General features: G+C 38.2%; 1 protein-coding gene across 1 annotated transcript; it reads right to left on the minus strand.

The window, feature by feature from the left end:
• Positions 1-5,377, minus strand: LOC139138297 (galactosylceramide sulfotransferase-like). Its single transcript, XM_070706612.1, has 3 exons — positions 5,189-5,377; positions 4,596-4,739; positions 1-1,714 (listed from the first exon to the last, which is right to left on the minus strand). Exons 1-3 carry the CDS (start codon positions 5,248-5,250, stop codon positions 583-585), a joined length of 1,338 nt encoding a protein of 445 aa, XP_070562713.1. The 5' UTR covers positions 5,251-5,377; the 3' UTR covers positions 1-582.
• Positions 5,378-22,029: the final 16,652 nt, after the last annotated feature.

Genomic DNA, 22,029 nt, shown 5'->3' on the forward strand with positions numbered 1-22,029 from the left:
ATCGAAGTTTTGACCTGAAATATTGCCATCGTATTGATAACTTCGTTTCCTGATTATAATGACATTTCCGGATTTTATTGTGACCCGTCACATGTTACCAGCATGGCTTTTGAGGTGCTTCATCACGCAAATACTGATAGCTCAAGTGAGTGATGACGCAACGAAATGAACCTAACAGGTACCAGGGACAAATCGGGATATATACTACAGGTATGTTGCAGCGCGGGCATTCTTACTCCGTTCAACCACAGACAAATATAGACAGTCTATGTTTGTCTGTGGTTTAACAAATAACACGAAATGCACATTCAAAATGGCTCATTTGCATAATGATTATACAAGTGTTTTCAAACAAATTGAGCAGAAGTTTGTATCAGAAAAAAAAAATCTTTTTAAATCAAAAATAATATTGTGCAACTAAATACGATACTCCAATTTCTTCATATGCCTGCTTCATTGATCCATCCTCCGTGGATTTAAATACTCTTTATTCGGATATTTCAGCAAAAGTCTTCCGTGGTCTTTTTAATCAATCTCCTCTTCTGTGTCAGAATAAATAAACGTATCACGAGGGGGAACATGTTATTTTTGGTGTTTTAATATATCGCTCAAATTGACTTTTCTCGCTTCGGTTTCATTCAGGAAGATATATTTCGTTGAGTTTCCAAGAGCTTCACGTCGAAGTATTGCATGAAAACTTACATCTCGTAGAAAGGCAATCTTACACTCTTGGCTGGCATTGGCTTTCATGACAAGAATATCCTCACGACCTTGCATGACGCCAGTCTTTCCAGAATCGACGCACTCCTCGTAAAATTCTTGCTGACGTCTTCGAAACTCCTGGAGATCGCCGTAAAAACCAGACCCGTAGCTCTTAATCTTTTCCCAAAATGTCTTATTGAAATGGTTAAATAGCTGGACATCGGCCTCGTTCCACTTTTCAATCTTTCTGGCGACCGACTGGGAAATTTCGTAGCGTCTTTTGTCGCTGCGTAAACCTTTACTGATGTAGAGAATGTCTTGGATTTCCCAACACAAAACATTTTTCAGTAAGACGAGAGACTCCTCATAGTAATCTGTGATCAGAACAAGATTCAGTTCCCTGTCCAGTCTTTGTATCATTTTATCAATCGTTGATATGTCATCGTCAAATTTGTGATCGAATCCCAAGTTGTACATCATGCCGTTTCGTAGTTGGTTTCTCAGTTTCACATTATCCGTCATGTTGAGATACCGGTACTTATCTGGAGAGTTTATGAACTTTTCCAAAGGGTTGATACTACTGGTGAGGTTAAACAATGTCGCATAATTGTAGTATCCAAAGGTAGACTCGAATTTTTTGACCGGATCGCGCAGTATAGTGATGTAAGTCGCATTCGGTACAACCTCCTCAAGTTCTGGTCTATTGTACCGCAGGTGACTTGCTATAACGCTAAAATGGTCTCCTTTTCCGTAGGATGGCGCTGGTTTGAGCAGCATCTCCCTCGAAAATAGAATTCTTTCGTCGAAGATGTGGCTGCGTTTGGGTAAAGCAAATGTCAGACCGCGCGTGAAACCGAAGCGCTGGATGATGGAATTTGTTGTAGAACTCGCTGTTTTGTGGGTCTTGATGAAGACTATGCGCTGAGTGGGCTTGCAGGGATTTGCGTTGTTCTGTGTTCTTCTGGCGTATGTTGTCACGTTGTCCCCGTGTTCCAAGGCAGACTTGAAAAATCTGAAAACGACGCCTAAATCAGTCATTCATAATAAGTGGAAGGGTACATGCCTACATAAATACATGCATACACGCATGCGTACTTTTGATTTTTTGTTTATTACGTATACTTTTATTTTATTCCTGTCAAGAGCGCTAACGGCCGCCACTTACAGATAAGTTGATTAGAAAAATTGACAATACAAATCTGTAAAAACAAAAGGGAAAAGAAAACAATATGCTGAAAACAGACACAACATAGAAATTACACACGATTATATTAATGAGGATAAAAGAAGTGACGTTTAAAAGATGTAGGCCTACATGCATGCATATCAACATGATCGATTACTTTAATTCTGACTGATTTTAAAAAATGTCTGGTGCATATCTGGTGAAAGACAGACAAAGACATGCTAGCACACAAAAGATAGACAAAATTAGAAAAAACGATAAAAACTACTCATCAGTGCTCACACACACACAAACACGCTCTCTCTCTCCCTTCTCTCTCTCTCTCTCTCTCTCTCTCTCTCTCTCTCTCTCACATACACACACACACACACACACACACACACACACACACACACACACACACACACATATATATATAATATATATATATATATATATATATATATATATATATATATATATTACTTCAAAGTACAAAGTAATGGAATCTATTACTTAAATTTTAAGGTTTTTTATTTATTTATTTATAACGCTCTGCTTTTGCATTGAGCACTGTAATTTCCACGAGGACATCTGTATACTTCGATATATATATATATATATATATATATATATATATATATATATATATATATATATATATATATATATATATATATATAATATCAGTGGCTTGGTGTCAATTCAGGCAATGTATATTGCTCGATGTGTTTCCGCAGGGCATAGGTATTGCTAGACGTGGAACTTGTCGTGATTACTCTACAGACTGTTTCATGCGCTTAGCAATCGTCAGGAGTGATGTTGGCGGGCTCGTTGCTATCTATATATAGGGTCAGGTGTATATGCAAACGAGGCGGTTGTCTTGCGCATTCAAGTGTTAATGAGGAAGAGAAGCGCTTTCCATCTCATCCATTTCAGAACGCTCTGTTTTTTCGATCAGAATCTTCTTGTATTCTTTGATTGATGGAATACGGATGTTTTTCATCAAATAGCCGAAATTCAGTTGTTTCATGTTTGCGCCAGACTTAACTATAGTGCTCAACCTTACAGCAAAGCAAATAACCAGCTGCTTTACGTAGAAAAAAGATCCAACCATTCACCACCCATCCTAAAGCAAATTCCAATCTCAGTCAACAAAAGAATATTCATATTGATATTGAGCATATCGGACTGTGAAGCTACATTCAAAAAGGCCGCCAATGAATACGAAACAACACTCAAGAGGAGCGACCACCAGCACAACATGATATCTAATGAACCACCGACCGGCAGCGCCCCCAAAATACGCCCTTAATACAAGCAATAATACAAAGCACTACATCGGACTCAGCTTTTATAAAACAAGATATACAGATCACAAATACACTTTCAACACATCAAAACACAGGAACAGTACGGAACTCTCAAAATACATATGGACCCTCAAGGACAGCAACACAAAATACAACGTCACATGGTCCATCATTGACAGAGCCTAGCCTTACTCAACCTAGGCAGAACGCTGTAACCTCTGCACCACGGAAAAAAATTTGTATTATCCACTCAGACAAGTCAACACTGCTAAACAAACGTACAGAATTTCTTTCGAAATGTAGACAGAGAAGCAAATTCCTTTTATTAACACTTGAACGCGCAAGACAATCGCCTCGTTTGCATATACACCTCACCCTATATGTAGGTAGCAACGAGCCCGCCAACTTCACAGTGAATCACTCCTGACGATTGTCAAGCGTATGAAACAGTCTGTAGAGTAACCACGGTAAGTTCCACGCCTAAATATTATATATATATATATATATATATATATATATATATATATATATATATATATATATATATATATTATATATATATATATATATATAAAACAAATATTATTTATCGAATTTTAACACTACCTACAAATAGAATGGTTCGTCCCAATCATATATGTAGAGTGTCGAGCTAGTAATCCTTTCACTCTATCTGAGGATTGCAAGATGCATGAAACTTAAGTAATAGATTTCATTACTTTGTACTTGAAGTAATCTGTTTATTTATTTATATCCACACACACATATATATGTGTGTGTGTGTGTGTGTGTGTGTGTGTGTGTGTGTGTGTGTGTGTGTGTGGTGTGTGTGTGTGTGTGTGTGTAATATTACGGTCTGTACCGAAAAGTCATGTTCCATGCATAAGTGTCACCAGACTGACGTGGCTGAACGTATATTGATATATTGTTACATAAAGTTTGGACCTCATACAAGCTTTTGTCGTGAAATATTTATTGGCGGTGCCTTTCATATAGATAAGGATTGGAACTTTCCGCTGTAATGTAGCAATGTTTCATTGTCATAAGAAAGCAAGTCGGTATAGGAAAAATCCATTTTGTGCACGAACTAAATCATTGGTTTGCATTCAGCAAAGAGGTAATTTTTGACTGCTATAGTTATATGTACCATCGTCATTTTGAGCACTGAGTGACTTTATGCAAGTATTCCATGTTTTCTTGACGTCACAAAAAGTTGAAAAAGAGCGACTTTTTCCCCTTTGAAGGAATGTCTGAGGTCATTGCAAGACATTTTGATGTCTGCAAATTACATGGAGATGTAGTTTGTGGAGTTTTTACGAATGTTTTTATACGATCTTCATGTGCAAGTATACAGACATGAAGGTCACTCTGCACATTTATACGTCAGATTGCAGTAAAAGAGAAAAATCACTTACTTTTTGACCTTTTTAAGAGAGCTATTTGAGAAAGTTACTGGATTTCGTTCAAACAAGATGGTTGTTGTCATGAATAGCGATAGGCTAAAGATGCAAACTACGTATTTCCGCACTGAAGCCATTGCCAACGTCAACTCTCGATCCCTACAAACAAAAATATCAGATGATCAAGCAAAAAAAATAGCACGTGTAAAATAGTGCGACACGTTAACCTTTCCAGGCCTGGCTGTTTGGTAACATAACCGAATCACGGGTTTAGACCTAAAAAGATGGAGGATTAAAATTTGCGGATACTGTCTGGTAATCCATTTTTTTGAAGAACCAAAACTGAAAAAAGAGGAATCCATATCAGAAAAGGATGGCAATGTTACACTTCATGGCAGTTCCAATGTTCAGCTTCAACTGGGAAATATTTGCAAGACACCGGTGATTGTTTTCCTTTTCTTCTGGTTGCTTCGCAGGGGCCCTCGCGAAACGACGTGTCTAGCGCCAGGCCAGTGAGTTCAGACAGTGTGAGAAATTCCTTGTTGTGCGACAAAGCTGAAATGAGTGACTTCATACAAAACCAGAAAAGACAGAGCAGATTTACTTACCCAGAAGAAGATAACCAATCTAGGAACAAAGTCAGTCTTCTTTCAAACCAAAAATCTGACATAGACGATTAAGCTGTCTGAGATGTGTCATGGCCTCATAAACGCTGGTATACGTGGCAACATCCCGATTAAATACATTGACACTGAACTCAGAGCGCCTATGCAAGAACTAGGTTGATCACAAAGTTAGGGTGTGCCTTCAATGCTGAAAGATTGACAACTATGGACGCAAGCACTCCCGTTCAAGTTCACGGCTTGAGCATCTTCGCTTGCCAAGGTCTCCGCTACGGGCAGCTGGATGCTTCCCGAAATCAGACCTTGGCTGATAGACCCCCTAGATCGTGTTTTTTAAAGCGCCACCACACGACTGTATGTGACCAGTAAATAGCCAATCAGATAATCGGTTACTACGAATGTAGTAGTATTGGTCTTTTCCCACTTTTTTTTGGTGTTACATTTACAAGTATTCGTGGTCACTGTTTACATTTCATGCTACTGAAATCTACTGCTGAAATAACTGATGTGTGTAAAACGTCAAAACAAAGGCCCAGCCGCCAGCGCGTCTTACTGCAAGATATTCCCAGCTGTCGCTCAACTTGTAAGGTGAAAACATCAACCCGCCACACTCAAAAGATCGTGGCGCGAAATAGAAATGTTCTGCCCACCAAAGCAAATCTGTTAAACCACTCCTCCAATTTTGACCTCAAAAATTCACGATAAACCCATTACTCAGACGTTGTTCAGACATTGTGGTCCTGTCAACTGGCGCGACCGGCAGCTATTCTGTTGTTCATATTTTGGGAAAATTGTAAAATTGTGAGACGATGAACAGGATTTACCCGAACAGAACATCGACACGCCGCGGGAGAAACAACTAGAAGCATGGCTCGAAAACATGGACTAGGACTTTGTGAAATATGCAAGAACTGGAAATCAAAGAACCGGATTTTGTTTGGGTGTTGTTCAGAAAAAAATCACATATTCATCACAGTAAGCAATATACTCATCGGTGAATTTCATAGACTACAAGCGTCAGTTTTTTCAAAGTCATCTTCTGCACTATCGCCATATTCGTCGATTTTTTTCTTTGAGAGATATCTAACGCTTCACACGATACAAAGCGTTGCCATACATTTCGTAACCCACGATCACTGAAACGGAACTTTTCGCCACCTCTCTGAATGACGAGAAAATCGCCCGTAACTTTATCCCCCCACGCAGTAAGATTTCCATGCATGACAATCAAATCCTGTATTAAACTCAGGCAAGATTGCTTTCCCACTCCCAAATCTCCGTTTGAGCCATTAGGGTGTCACAGGACGAAGGTAAACCAGAGACTTGGTTCAAGTCGGTGAATTTTCAAAAAAAAAATGATTTGTAAAAGTTCCTCTTGTAAAATTTGGTAGCGATCGAACGCGTTTTTATTTAGTCTGTGCAGCTATAGCAGAAGTGAGTTAGTTTGTGGCAGGTAAAACTTCCCTGTATCGCGTCCACCCCACTCAACGCGTTCACATAATCCTACTCACACATTTCACATGAAAACAGAACACAGATCATTGCATTCCAGACGTTCACCCAACTTACATGTTCACAATCACGCACTTGAACTTAAACACAAGAAAGGGCTGAAACTCTCAAAAGCCGTGTCCAGAGGTGGTCCGTAAAACTAGTGGACACTTTATATTCATGTATTCAGAAACAAACAGAAGGCAAAACAAACTTGAATATTCATTTGTAAACGAACAGGTCGGGAAGGAGGACCTCCCAGGAATGCGTGGTATGTGTTGAACACACCTTGGTAACGTATCGGAGATGTGTTTATACTCTTCCTGCTGGCCCGGCAAAAACCACGTTGGTCGACGTGCCTAACACCGCATCGAACTGAATCAGACTTCACGGGTATATTGAAAAATTCCGTGTTAGTCGAGAACAAGAACGGAAAAGACTTTATTAACTCGACGTTCGAGCTCGCCTTCAACTTGTCCAGTTTATCAACTGCGTTCTTGCAATACGTACACTTTTGTATTAGTCTTCTTTTTCAAGTAACAAAAAAGACATGTTTTGCATACGACCGATTGTGTGCTCTGCAGTACGAGCGGTGTTGTGGGTTGGTGACTACGTGCCTGCAGATTTTATACACCGCGATATTTTGCTCTGAATTTTTCAATTGACCCAATGTGCTAAGTTAAAACACAAAGAAGAAGGTCGAATGTTCTCTCTGCAATTGAAGTAGCATTTCGAACACGGACGATTCGGATATCTTGACCTCAACATTATTAGCTACGCAGCTCGAAAGTTATGCTCGGAAACAGGACGGGAACATTAGTCAAAGCCGGATTTTGCATGGAAAGCATGCAATGTACTGCATACTGCTTATGCTCCCTTGGGTCTGAGACTCCCGCCCTCTCGGCCATAAACGTCATTGAGCTGCCAAGAATATGATAGTGCAGTCTGTGTATATTTTGATACGTTATTTTATCAATCCTTATACTCAACTACCTAACGCATCAAACAAGGGTCATGTCAGGTTCTTAGGACGTTCTCCAAAAGACATATAATCGATTAGTGTCGCGGACTGATTTTCACCAGGTTTGAGAACTAATAAATAACTGGTCGTCAGTGTGTCTTCGCATATCAAATCGACAAGTGTATCAGTAACTTTGAGGGATCACATCCTTCACTGTAATGTTGTTTTTATACAAAACACATTTTCGAGAAAGCTGACGTGCAAGGGAAAGACACAGCAACTGAGTCCGACGGAGGCGCAAAAAAACGGTGCATTCGCATTTGTGTCCGATGTACACATCTCTGTTATTCCATTCTATCAGTCGACGACGCGGGGAAGCCTACGTCAAATTGTAGTGAACTCAAGCAAAGTCCCACATAACATGTAAAGGCGAGCCAGTGGCCATATGATGATGGATTGCATAAACTTCGAAGTCGAACATCCTTAACTGTAAAGCTGCGGTTTTTTTATTCTCGACCGCGGAGTGACGTCAGTAGGTGAAACACATACGAGCGCGGTGAATGAGAGATCAGACGATACAGAAGAGCGAATGATACAGAAATTGTGTGGAAAAAAGCAGAACTAAAAGTTATGTCATTTATGTATATTGAAACTTTGAATATTGCTTATGTGGTTGAAATATCCGAACTTCACCACGGCGCTGTGATGCAAAAATGACGTAAAAAACCGCAAGTACCCGGATGACCCGCGGTCGAGAATACAAAAAAATTTGTGGGAAAGCGAATGTGCGAGGGAAAGACGGGGAAAGACACCGCGATCGCGCGACTGAGTCCGATAGCGGCGCAAGAAGTGTTTCCCCGACAGTCAGACATATACAGTATGCTATATCATGCATTTCTAAAGCGTGTCCAAACGTTGACATAAAAAGATATGTCCAAAAGGTTTTGATTATATATAGTTATTACAGTGTTACGCAGGGTTTCACGCGGGTTCAAAAACTGACATAAAAAGATATGGTGTCCAAAAAAATTCGTTTTATTTAGCTGACTGATTTATCGTCTTTGCTGTGGCCTAAACATCCCCGTTTTCGTTCGACAAGACCGTGACATCAATATCTCCCCAACGTATAGATCAACCTGGTTGAGTATTACTATGCTTCCAATGTGTCTTCGCAGCTTTCATCTCGTCTTGAAATGAATAAGCATAGGCCTATAAATGGCATGAAAATACTTTTGCCGACTAGTCAGTTTTTATGTAACAAGCGGCGAGTTTCTTCCCCCAAATGATGACCGGCTGTAGTCAAAAACACATAGATTGTCATGTCCGTGTTTATAAACACCGATGAGCTTGACCCTCGATCCAACCTTCCTCGATCCCAAAGCATGTTGGCTAATTTGTTTACCTCTATCGATCACGTGGGCTTAAACTAAACATTTCTAAGGTCAAAGGTTTCTAGTTCCGGCTTCCGGTCTGACGGACCACATCGGGACACTGACTCCACCACTTCGATTAGTGTTCTATTGCTCATAGAAGCAACCGAGGAAGGCATAAATTGGCCTGTCCCCGTTTAAACATGTCAGAAAACTGTTGACGTTCGAAAAATTAGGAAATGTTTATTGTAAAGTAGATTTCTGTGAACACGGCTTTTGAGAGTTTCAGCCCTTTCTTGTGTTATACCTTACTGGCGCGTTCGTTGTTGACTTTGTCAAATTTAATCCGGTGATAATCTGGTGAGAGCGTCCACAGATTAGTAATTTACCCTTGATTACTTTGGCTAATTAGGCACTCAAACTCATCAGATAATAGACGCAGCATGTTGATAAAACGTATACGCAAGATTGTCAAGGGCAGTGCTAAGTTAAGACCGAAACACCAAAGGTTGGTAGAATCACAGTCGTTTGGAGAGCTATTCAGCGCTGGGTCTATTCGCCCCATAGACGAGTGTGCAGAAGCGAGAAATACCCCAAGTCTGGAATGAAATGGCTATTTCGTATAGGGATTGTGCCACCATGTCATCTTCGACGTTCGATTTTACCGTGAAAAGTAGCAAGTTCATCTATCATGTAACCGTAGACCGTTCCCTAGCATTCTCAAAATTCATACCTGGTACTTGATTTGCTTCACAAACGCTCATTTCGTGTGATCTTCGGCCGAATTCGATGGACAGGTCGCTGAAACATAAGCGTGAGCAACATTCCGGTCACCTCACAGTGGACGTTGGGCACCTCCACTTTACTGACGTTAGCGCCGCGTACCCATGAGGGGTGACTGGAAGGTTGTTCATGCCTTATGTTTTGGCGACGTGTCTTCTGAACTCGGCCGAAAATCACACGAAAATTCATACCTGATACTTCATCTGCTTACAAAATGGTCATTTCCTGTGATTTTCGGCTGAGTTCGAGATAAACCTGGCCAAAACATAAGCGTGAGCAACATTCCAGTCATCCCTCATGGGTAGGCGGCGCCAATGTCAGTAAAATGGAGGGACCCAAGAGGTGACCGGAATGTTGCTCACCCCCAGGTTTTGGCGAGGTGTCCGTCGAATTCGGCCAAAAATTACACGAAACGAGCGTTTTTGAATCAGATAAAGTATCAGGTATGAAATTTTAGAATGATAGGGAGCGATCGACGTTGCATGATAGATGAACTTGTTAATTTTCACAGTGAAATCGGACACGGAATGTGACATGGCGTGGTTTTTATAGCCATTCTGTTTCCAGACTTGGGTATTTCTCGCTTCTGCACACTCGTCTATGGGGCGAATAGACCCAGCGCTGAATAGCTCTCCAAACGACTGTGGTAGAATACTTTATTAGCGATACAACGAAACACCTACCCACCCCTGGGACGGACATGTAGACAGCCCCCTGTGGTTTAACGCAAAATAGTGAGGGTATCCCGCCACACTCCCAACAGTGGCGGCGCTCTCACTTCCGTTTCACTCTGCTCCCGCTTTCACCACTGCCACCGGTGACTTTGCATAATAAAGGCGCATGAATATTAGCAATGCCATTCTTTTGTAATATGTCAGGCGAGGTCAATGATATCAAGACGTCATTGACCTAGATTTATGGGACCAACTATCATAACGCGGTAACACGAGTTTTGGACGCTCGCAACCGAAGTATAAACGTAAAAATTAGGACAGAAGTGCTACAAGTGTTTGGAACTCACAAGGAGACCCCGGGAAGGAGACATTGTAGTATCACGATCCCTACAGGCTACGGGAGAGGCGACAGCGAGAGAATACCGCGTACGCATAAGAAGACGTAATAATAATAATAATAATAATAATCTTTATTACCCTTAATCATAATAATATTACAATTCAATGATGAATGTACATCTGAGTTGTGCTGTGATAAAGGGTAAATGGAAACGGAAAATAGCAAATGCTAGTCTAGTCCGTTCCCAAAGCCATTTGATGTTAAAGCAAGGAAACGAAGAAGAAAAAAGAAAACTGAAGTATATCGTAACAAAGTAACTAAGTGAATAAAAGAACAACTACATAAATAAATATATAACTAAATAGATACATTACGAGTAAGTAGAAATGCGTAAACTCAAGTAAGTTAATGCATGGGTGTTTGTACCCATCAAGCCCAAAAGTAAGAAAATGATCAATTATCTTTAAAAACCACCAGATTTGATTGATATTTGGCCTAATTATTGGAATTATTAAATTCTTTAAAAAAATGTCTGCCTAAATCTTGACGAGTTGAGTCACGTGACCAAATCTGATATTTTCCCGCCAAAATTTACGTCTTTATTAATTTTAATATTCCAACCGTAAACCGTTAAATTTTCTTGATTTTCTCTGCACTTTTGGAAACAGCATCTATCATATTCTTTCAAAAATACATGGCACTCATGAAACTCTATCTATACTTCTTTCTTATATTCAAAATATTCATGTAAAACGTCAAAAATATTGTATGTTGTTTTTTGTGAAGAATTAATATTCAAAATTCAATAATTTTGCATCTGCCACTAGTTGTAATACAAGTTCCCATCCCATTTTACATTAATTGGTCATAATATTTTAAATATTTTGATGTTTAGCGGTTGGAATATTCAGTTATTTGCAATATACAATTTTGGCGGGAAAATAACAGATTATGGTCACGTGACCCGACTTAGGTAATATATTATGATAAATTTCAACTTAATCAAATGCGAAACATATTTGTGGCAATTTTCACAATTTTCTGACCAGGTCTGATTAAAAAGTATGTTCAAACTGATTTTACATGTATGTAAGCCTATGCCCATGCATTAACATACCTGAGAAAAAGAAAACGATAAGAGAGAAAAGAAAAAAACGTATATAAAATATGATATACATATATGTAAAGTTGAATATAACTCTTCATCACTTAAAAAACAAAAACAAAAAACAATCGTGTAAAAGTAGACTTGAAAGTGCTAAGTAACTAACTAAGTAAATAAGAACAACTACATAAAATTCATTACGAATAAGTAGAAAATATGTAAAATAAAATAAAAAAACAAACAAACAAACAAACCAAAAAACAAAATGTATAGTGAAATATATATATTTATATATCTATGATATACATATTTGTAAAGTTGAATATAACTCTTCGTCATGTAAAACACTAACCGTGTATGAGGAGACTTGAAAGGGAGTGTCTGAACGAACTTCTAGTGGTTTTTGTTTTAATTTGTTTAGGTAATGTATTCCAATAGATGCAGCCTGTATATGATATCGAGAAAATTTACCCAAGGAAGTGTTGACACTTGGGACATAAAGGTTACCATTAATTTTATGACGAGTACTGTAGCAATGAGAAGGCAACTGACAGTATGTTGTAAGACTGTGTGGCAAGTTATTATTTATAAGATCATACATGAATGTACTGATATGTAATTTATGTAATTTGTATATATCGAGAATATTAAGTTGTTTGAAAAGAGTAGCTGAGTTTGCTGTGAAGTCACTGAAAGTTATAGCTCTGACTGCCATTTTTTGCGAAAGAAAGATACTATTGAGATGTGAGGAATATGTTGAACCCCAAACTTCAAGACCATAAGTGATGAGTGGTAGGATGAAAGTTTTGTATAGAAGAATAAGGATATTGCGTGGTAAAAACTGTCTCAATTTGAAAAGGATGCCAACCTTTTTTCTGATAGAGAATTAATCATTTTAATGTGCTTTGACCATTTAAGATGTCTGTCCATGTGAATACCTACAATGATGTCACTTCAACCTCATTGATAACTGTATTATTGACGTGTAGAGTACCATTCAAGAAAATATGTTTGTTATGATTTCTGAAGACAATGTAATTTGTTTTGAGGTAGTTTACAGTAAGTTTGTTAGCCCTGCACCAGTCCACTACAGTATTGAGGTGAATGTCGACAGTATTTAAATTTATATTAACTTGGTTAGCAGGGAAAGTATGAAATAGATTGGTATCGTCAGCAAACAATCTAAAATTGAAGTATGTGGAGGAACGGGCAATGTCATTGATAAATAGTAAGAATAGGGTAGGTCCAAGGACAGATCCTTGTGGTACTCCACATGTAACATTAAGGAATGATGAGGCATTATTATTGACAGAGACTAGTTGGGATCTATTGTGTAAGTAATTTCTGAACCAAAGTAAAGGAAGACCTCGAATACCATAGTGAGAAAGCTTAGAAAGAAGAATTTCATGATTGATTGTATCAAAAGCTTTAGAGAAGTCAAGGAAAATACCGAGTGTTACTTTGCCATTATCAAGTTGTTTGATAAGATAATTGATTAGATTTACAATTGAAAGTTTTGTGCTGTATTTATGACGAAATCCATATTGATGCTCATATAAAATATTGTTTTTTTCTATGTACTGAATTAAGCGTGCATTGACAATTTTTTCTAGAATCTTACTTAACAGGGGCAATACTGATATAGGTCTATAATTTCCTGGATCATCTTTTGTGCCTTTTTTAAAGATTGGTGTGACTTTGGCTATTTTTAGAGATTGGGGGAAAATTCCAGTCTGAAATGAAAGATTAAATATATATGCCCAGGTTTTGATATTATAGCTGCCCCATCAATTATAAGTCTGGCTGGCATTTTGTCATGGCCACATGCCTTTTTTGGATTCAGGGTGCAGATGATGTTATGAACTTCAGATTGTGTAGTGGAGGACATAAAAAAGGAATGTGTTGTGGTTCAGTGAGGTAACTATTAAAGTTTTTATGAGGAGAATCGATGTTGTTGGCAAGGTCAGAAAGCTCTACATCTGATTTTAATCAAATTGCGGGAATTGCGGGAAAAGTATCATTTTCCTTCTCTTGACACCGATGATGAAGCGAAAAAATGACTCTTTTAAAGGGACGGCACCGTAGTCGTATGTCCGTTGAATATAATTCAACGTGATTTTAAAATCATGTTGTATATCAGCATTTAAATTTGACATTAGAGAACGTGGAATACTTTAGGTTGGTGAAGTTGAAGACAGCAACTTTGAAATGGCAAGAAAATATGTATACATATGTATAAATATTTGCTTTTGAGAATGTACAATAAGTAAAGTGAATATGTCATTTTAGAACGCGGATTTTCAAGGTAAAAATTAGGTCACCGCTCTAGTTTAAAAATATAATTAAGGTCCCTAATTTTGTCAATAACGTAAAACAATGCCGAGTAAGCCTATTTTCACGTAACTTTTGAAATCTTTGCCTGGGGTGTATCTGAATATCTAGCATAATGAAATACAGTGTAGTGTGTGCCAAGTTTCATGAAAATTACAATGGAAGAACTGAGTTTTCTATCATCTGACGTAATCCTGGCAGCAGACGTAATTGTTGCTTTCTTTTCTGTATCATTTTCATCTGATTGTCTTGTAACTTGAGACCACATCCAACAGGGATGGATGAAGTCTATACAAAAGATGAGAAATAGGAATATTCGTAATTCGTGATATTTTGCGGGAAATCGATATAGGCCTATCTAGTTGAAATCGGTAAATTGACATATCGGTATTTTCGACAATAAGCTAATGTCCTATTTGATTGCACACTTGCATTTTCGGTCAATCCCTGCATATACTGATGTATTGATATATCTCGCATGACGATTTACATATATGGGACAATCTTGATTTTGGCGGCCATTCGGTTTTTGGAACATTAAACCTAATAATTTATATTTAAAGTAATCTGGGAAATGTGATTTTCTAACACATGTTGCATTAAGGAATATTTAATTCTAACTTTAAGTTTCTCATATATCGCAATTGGACCAATCCCCATTATTGTAATAATGATAACTGCGGCACTGAAGGCTCCCAAGTTGATAAAGATTAATGATGTTGTCATCATTATTTTCGTATTGGAAACCCTCCTTTTATACTCAACAAATCGTACACATGTCAACCACATCACATTCCGATAACGACAGCCATACGCCTATAAAGTACTGAGCCGTCACTGAAATTTGCTATTTCCTCTTGTGCAAGTCGTAGCATCTCTGCTACCATGTCATTTGCCTCAATCGACACGCTGTCGTTCCCTCAAGACTGTGTTACTTTTACGAGCAAGGGTGATTGCAAAATGGTCAATGTAGGCTCAGAGTTAGAGGGAAGGGAAAAATGGCAAGCGACGCATGGCATATTTCTCGAGCAAACAAAATTAGTAGCCCTCATTTTATGACTAATGAAATATTATCCTGAGCTAGTTTACATCACGAATTTCAAAGTCGTCGTCAAATTTCCTTTTCCAAACTAAGTTTTACATGGTCGACACTTGAAAATAGCTTGAAGTAAAACCATCCACAGAGAAACTGCAAATGACGACCGAATTCGAACGAAATAAGATGCCGCCATCAAGAAGGCTCTAGTTACATAAGATTGTATGAATCCCCGTTGCAACACTTTGACATTTGTCGACATTTTTTTTTTGCATTCTTACATGTTGCCAATATGTCAGCAAATCACTATAGCCCTCTGCACCCCTCGGCCAAATTCCCAGCAAATCGAATGCGACAATCTAGCAATAGATAAATCTAGTATTTGACTGAAAACAGAAATACCGAAATACCGAATACATATTATCAAAGGAACCAGTATTCGTAACTGTGCCTGTGCGAGTTTCTTGTTTACAAACAATGTATTTCATGCACGATATCTAGGTGCACCTCATAATCATAGCTGTAACATTAAATTATACGATGTAGATTATGACAGATGTGAATAACTTTCATACAATCACCACCGTATCTTGGATTTTCACATTGGTCGTGTGAGTCCCATGCGACGACTATATTCCTTTAAATAACATGTTTGGATCAAATGATATACGTATTCATCCAGTTAAAACAACTTGAAGATAATTGAAATAATCATTTGGCCATATTGTGTACGGCGATAAAAGAATGGCGTGCCACAAGTTTTTGAAAGCGTGTCGTTCAGATGCACTGAAAAGAAATGAAAGTGATATTTAAGCAATAAACCTATGTCCATATGTCTAATGTATTGTTTTGCCGCAAAATATCAAGGATTATTTACCAGTAATTTAAATGAGTGTCAGAGGCAATGTGAGAGTATCATGTGATAGAGACTTTCATTTTTGCTATTTAGTAAGTGATGATAGAAATTTAAATAAAATGAAATAAAATTCAAATAGGCCTACAGCCATTCAAAATGTATTTACACAAAAGACACAAAAGTTTTTTTCCTCATCAGTGAGTGCTGCTAGTTTTGAAAGTTTATATGAGAATAATTTTTTATGTTATCACCCGTAAAGTTCATTTCAATGCTGGCCATTATCTGGCAGCAGTTTTCAAGATGTAGTCATGTTTCATTGTACTTGCTCACTTTCCAAAGTGTGTTATCATGCAGTAAGTTGAAAAATGAAAGTGCCGTAAGTGTTGTCTGCTTCGGTGCCACCCTTCACTCACGTTATTGTATCAGACACATTCACCCGCGAAAAGTAGGTCCAACGATTTTCGCAAATATGCGACAAAAACCAACATAAAGACATCGTTTTATACTTTATTCTTTGACTTTGAAATTAAATATAGCCATACAGAGCATGACATTGTTGAAATTTGCAATCAAGAGAACTTCGTAAAAATGTGGTAAATCACCACATTTTTGTCACCGGTGGCAGTGGTGAAAGCGGGAGCAGAAGTGAAACGGAAGTGAGAGCGCCGCCACTGTTTGGAGTGTGGGTATCCCGCACGGCGTGGTTAGTGGAGACTCCTGTCTGGCTAACGAGCCGTGCGAGCGGACGATGCGGCTTGAGAGGCCCGGGTTTAGAGGTCGATCTTCACAAAACAGAAGTTTAAGAACTGAATTATCGATTCATAATTAAAATCTGTTAACACTTGTTTTTCTATAGGGTCAAAGTTGAGTAGCTAAAGGCTCGACCATTACACATTTGAGCGAGGATGTCAAAATGAAAACACGTATACCAGGACATCAAATACTGCGTAATGTTTTTGAATTTACTGCTTTTGCTTGGTAAAAACTCAACTGACAGGAGAAACTCCCTAAATATGTAAATTTTGGTAAAAGTATGGATACTTTATCTACCCCAGAAACAAATGGCGTATAGCTGAACAAAGTAAAGAAAATCGCATCCTCTCTTCTATGGTTGTGACCACCCCCTTCCAGGATTAAACGGTTCATCCTTTATATATAAGCCTGGTCTGGAAAGGATCAGACGAACTATGCTAATAGGACAGCCCATGGTATGCGTCGTTGTGGGGGTTCTCTAGGTATAACAAAACACATGAATTGTTTGGAAAAAAGAGGTTTTCTGTTAAATATTCCAACAGACCGTGACTCATAGATATGTAATTAAGTTAACACAAGCAATTGTGCTCAGTAAGAGGGTGAAACTGTATTGTAAATATTAAATTGTATCTGTGTATAGAGTCACTTCACTGCCAGAGGTATTGCAGTATTGCAGCACAGGGAAGCCAAGGAAAAACAAACAAACAAGCATACGACGGCAGTACCACTACTCCTGGGAAGTATAGCGAGTAGTGGTACTGCCGTCGCCTATTGATATGTTGCGTGATCTGTTTACTGTGTCTTACACTCACACATACATTATATATATATATATATATATATATATATATATATATATATATAGATATATATATATATATACTATATATATATATATATGTGTGTGTGTGTGGTGTGCGTGTGTGTATACATTTGTTTGTTTATTTGTTTCTGTTTGTATGTATGTTTGTTTATTATTTATTTATTATTTGTATGCTTGTTTGTACGTTTGTTTATTTTTTGTTTTTTTTGTTTATTTATTTGTTTGTTTGTTTTTCCCTGGCTTCTCTGTGATGGCAGGACCCAAAATACCGCCATATGTTGTTACACATCACATTGAAAACACTGAGAATGCTTGCATCAGTTGTCTGTTTACAGTTAGTGAATAGACTCGTGTCGTTCCTGCTTAAAATTTCTATCAGATATTTTTGAGCGGGAACGATCAAATGGAACGATCTGAATGAAGATATAGTGAATCCAGAAGATATTTGTTTTGCTCCATTCGTCTTTTTTAAGATACGAAAGCAGTTTTTTACTCAGTGTAGATTAGTAAACTGGAATCTTTGGGTCGTAAAACCATGCCTGTCGCGGTAAACTATGAATAAGTTTGCATTTGTTGAAAAAGCAGCGAAATTTTGCACCCCGAAACTGAAAGATTTAAACTGCTGCTCAAATTTTCCCCAAGGAAACTTTAACCTTTCTTCTCCTTCAAATCAAGAATCAAAAATCTGTCAATGTACGCAAGCAACTGTTGATGCCAGAGATTCGGTGTTAACAAAAACAGGACGGTGAAAACTGTGTTTGGCTCGCTCTGGTCCAAGCAAGCAGCGTAGCATCAAGGTAGGGCCTACATGGTATTGTAAAATTTGAACAATTCTACCTTCAGAGACACACAGTGCTGCCCGTTCCTTTATCATCTTCTACATATATAGCCTGTAAATATTATAAGTTTGCTATGGGATAGAGCGTGATTTTATTCCAAAAGAGTTTATGTTTTCCTCCACGGTCTCATGACAAGTATTATCGGAACGCCCTCTCTGTCACGGTCAAGAAAGACTGGTTTAAAACGATATTCCTGTCAGGAAATTACTGTAGAGGGCGAAGTTGAGCAAATGAAGGCATAAGCGGTACTTTAACATTTCTAGCCCTCCTGAGGTTGTACGATGTTGTTGAAATGACAAGGAACTGAAAATCTACCTTCAAGGTTCATTTATGGCATGTTTCTTAGGATCGTTTAACTGGTCTTGTCAGAGGGCGCTTTTGCGGCTATCCTCTCGAAACGGAAGATGTTGTTCACAAGGAGCAAAGATGCTGCTTTCGAAAGATGGAAGATGTGCTGCAAAGATTGTTGTCAAGATCAAACTCTGGATCGTACTTCATTTCATTATAAAACAAAGCCGAAAAGACACTAATATTTCACTCATTAGGCCTAACGGTTATTAATAATACCTTTCCTGATGATAAATGGAGAATTTTACCATAGATATTTTATGAATGTTGTTTTCCAAAATGTTATGAAACAGGATTACTACTACTGCGACGACATATTGTCCTAAATTCTTTGATTGTTGTCTTACAAATTGGGAAGGGGTCCGAAAAAGGGGGAAAATTTCCATAGGTGATGAAAGATATCAGTAAAGAGATGAAGTCATTTTGTTCGGCAGAGATTAGCAGGGAAGCAATGGCGAATCGCAGTCCTATCAGTAATTGTGACTCATTTGCCAGCATTTCGAAGTGAGGTTCCTTCGGTCGGACACCGCCATGGGAAGGGTATACTTATATGTACCGTGATTGTGACCAAGGTAATGTTAAAAATATAGACTTTTGAAATCCAAATCGTTTTTACTCTATGATCGTGACCTTTGACCCCATATGGATAATTTTGATCCATCGTTTGGTAAAATATAGATTTTTACATCAGTAGCTGATCAAAAAAGTACGCTGTTGAAACACACCTCCCCATCTAACGTCAGAGTATATGTTTTGTATTCTGAACTGTCCAGGGTGTAAGTGTACCTTTACCTGTTTAGGCACTGAGTGCGCCCTCCCTCGGGGGGGGTGTTAACTACTGCAGTCCTGAAGTTTGCCCCTGTATACTGCCGACCCCTTGAGCTTATTCTAGCTGTCCGTCAAGTGCAGATGATAGGAATATCAATAACAGGACCTACCATGCTATTGATGAAGTATCTCAGTTTTATGATCTCACCTTTCATCTGACTCTATTTCGATGAAATTTCTTTCTCCTTTGTATAATGTATTAATCTGTTCTCTTTTTTCAAGTTTGTGCAAATCTTTGGTCTATGGGGTTTTTTTTCAGTATTTATGTCCTAATGTTAAAGGACTCTACTTTGTTAAGAACAATGACTTATTATTTCGCTTTGCCGTGTCTAATTCTACCTATTCTTGTGGTTGATTAATGTCTAGATTCTGTCAGGGTCAGGATATCATTGGGTGTGTGCAATGTATGCCCTTTTCACAGATTTTAAAAAATGTCTGTCTTTGAGGTTAAATATTCCTCATTTCTGCACTATCGTACATATCATATTTCACCTTTCTTATAGTAGTTAAAGACTGATTTGAGATGACAAGATTATCTGTGCACATACTGAAATGGATCTAAATTCTTTGTGTGAGCTTAAATTTCGAGTTTTCTACTCGTTCTGTATCCTATTCCTCATACTTCCTGATACTTGTTATTAAAGGTAAAGATTCAACACGTCTTTGTGCGACATGAGCGCGCGCTCTCTCTCTCTCTCTCTCTCTCTCTCTCTCTCTCTCTCTCTCTCTCTCTCTCTCTCTCTCTCTCTCTCTCTCTCTCTCTCTCTCTCTCTCTCTCTGTATCCATGAAGCAAAGATACGTTGATCTTGAAGCGAAAATAACAGTGCTGTTTTTAATATGCTACAGCTGCAACCTGTCCGAATGATTGTGAAGGTCGATATACAGTAATTAGGTAATACGGAAATTATTTAGAAAATTACGCATTTACCCATCAAAATTGACAAAATTATCAATAATGTCAGTAGAACTTGTTACTATGTTAATTATGTGATTAAATTTGTAGATCGAAGGAAATGAGGGAGGAAATTTCGCATTTATCTGCCAATATCAACTTCAGTAATTACCGTAAAAACTGTAGTCATCCTTTTTCAATATGGCACGTAAAAAGTTTTGGCCATTGGCGACAGCGTTAACGGCAGGTGAGTCACCGACGGTGTGTCCGACGGTGTGTCTGTTCGTCTGCTGTCCGCAGAAACGAAGAGGCATCTGTGGAGATCGATCAGCGGTACATTCATATATTTTGAAGTCTGACAAGCTTTTTAGTCTGAAAGGAAAATAACTCCTCCAACGTTTCTGCCAAAACTGTATTGGTATAAAGTAAAGAGCCATAGACATCCATGGAGATTGGTGTATCACTCGCTATCGATCAGTTCTTACTTTTGTCAATATGTGTTGATCTGGTCTACATTGTAACATGTAATTCCTTTGTAGTTAAAGTAATTTGTGTTATTAATATTATGGGCGTTATCACAGAACACATAAGCTAGAAGGCGTCGTCAAAACCAGGCCATATTTTGGGATTGCTTCACCAAGTGAGATGCAAATGATAACAGTTTGTCTATCAATACGCTCATATCTTTATTGCTTCGTTAATCAAAGTTCTACAAGTTACCATCGGAAAGTTGCTGCTATGTTATGATAGACAGCAAACACTGTCGCTCGTTCAATAAACTATGTCAGAAACTGGCAACTTTCTCCGAGCAACTGGAAGTAGAACAGAAGGGTGTTCTGATTAAACAGTCATTGCATAAGCGATACAAACTATAGTACGCCCTTTCAATTGTAAACCTCTATCTAAATCAAAACGTTACAATGAATATAACACTAGTAACTACTAACACATTCTGCCATGTACATAAAATGTACTACATTAACCCTAGCATTTTTTTAAAGTTATATTGTCGCACAGAAAGTTTGTGAAAGTAAACTTGCTATTAGTAAAATTGTATTCAATTTAATGTTAACATAAAAACAAAATTAGCTTGGAAACATGACCGATATATTTTGGTGACGTAAAATTTGTGTGTGAGAAAAATTCCGAAATTTCAGTCGCGGATTGGAAAGGAGAGAAAAGATGTTTATCATTTCATCATCTGCCGAATCTACCTTTGCTGGCATTGCTTAACAAATGTCACTTGTCTCGCCGGGGAATCTTCACATACGGGGTATTGCTTGGTTCCACTTCACGGCTGTGTCGTGCACTCACACTGGCAATTACAGGTTTGTCTGGTCGTTCCTTCGGCCATGCTTGGCATGGTCAGTGATTCATGTATCGGCGTTGTATGAG

Source organism: Ptychodera flava, chromosome 8 (genome assembly GCF_041260155.1).
Source record: "Ptychodera flava strain L36383 chromosome 8, AS_Pfla_20210202, whole genome shotgun sequence".
Lineage (NCBI taxonomy): Eukaryota > Metazoa > Hemichordata > Enteropneusta > Ptychoderidae > Ptychodera > Ptychodera flava.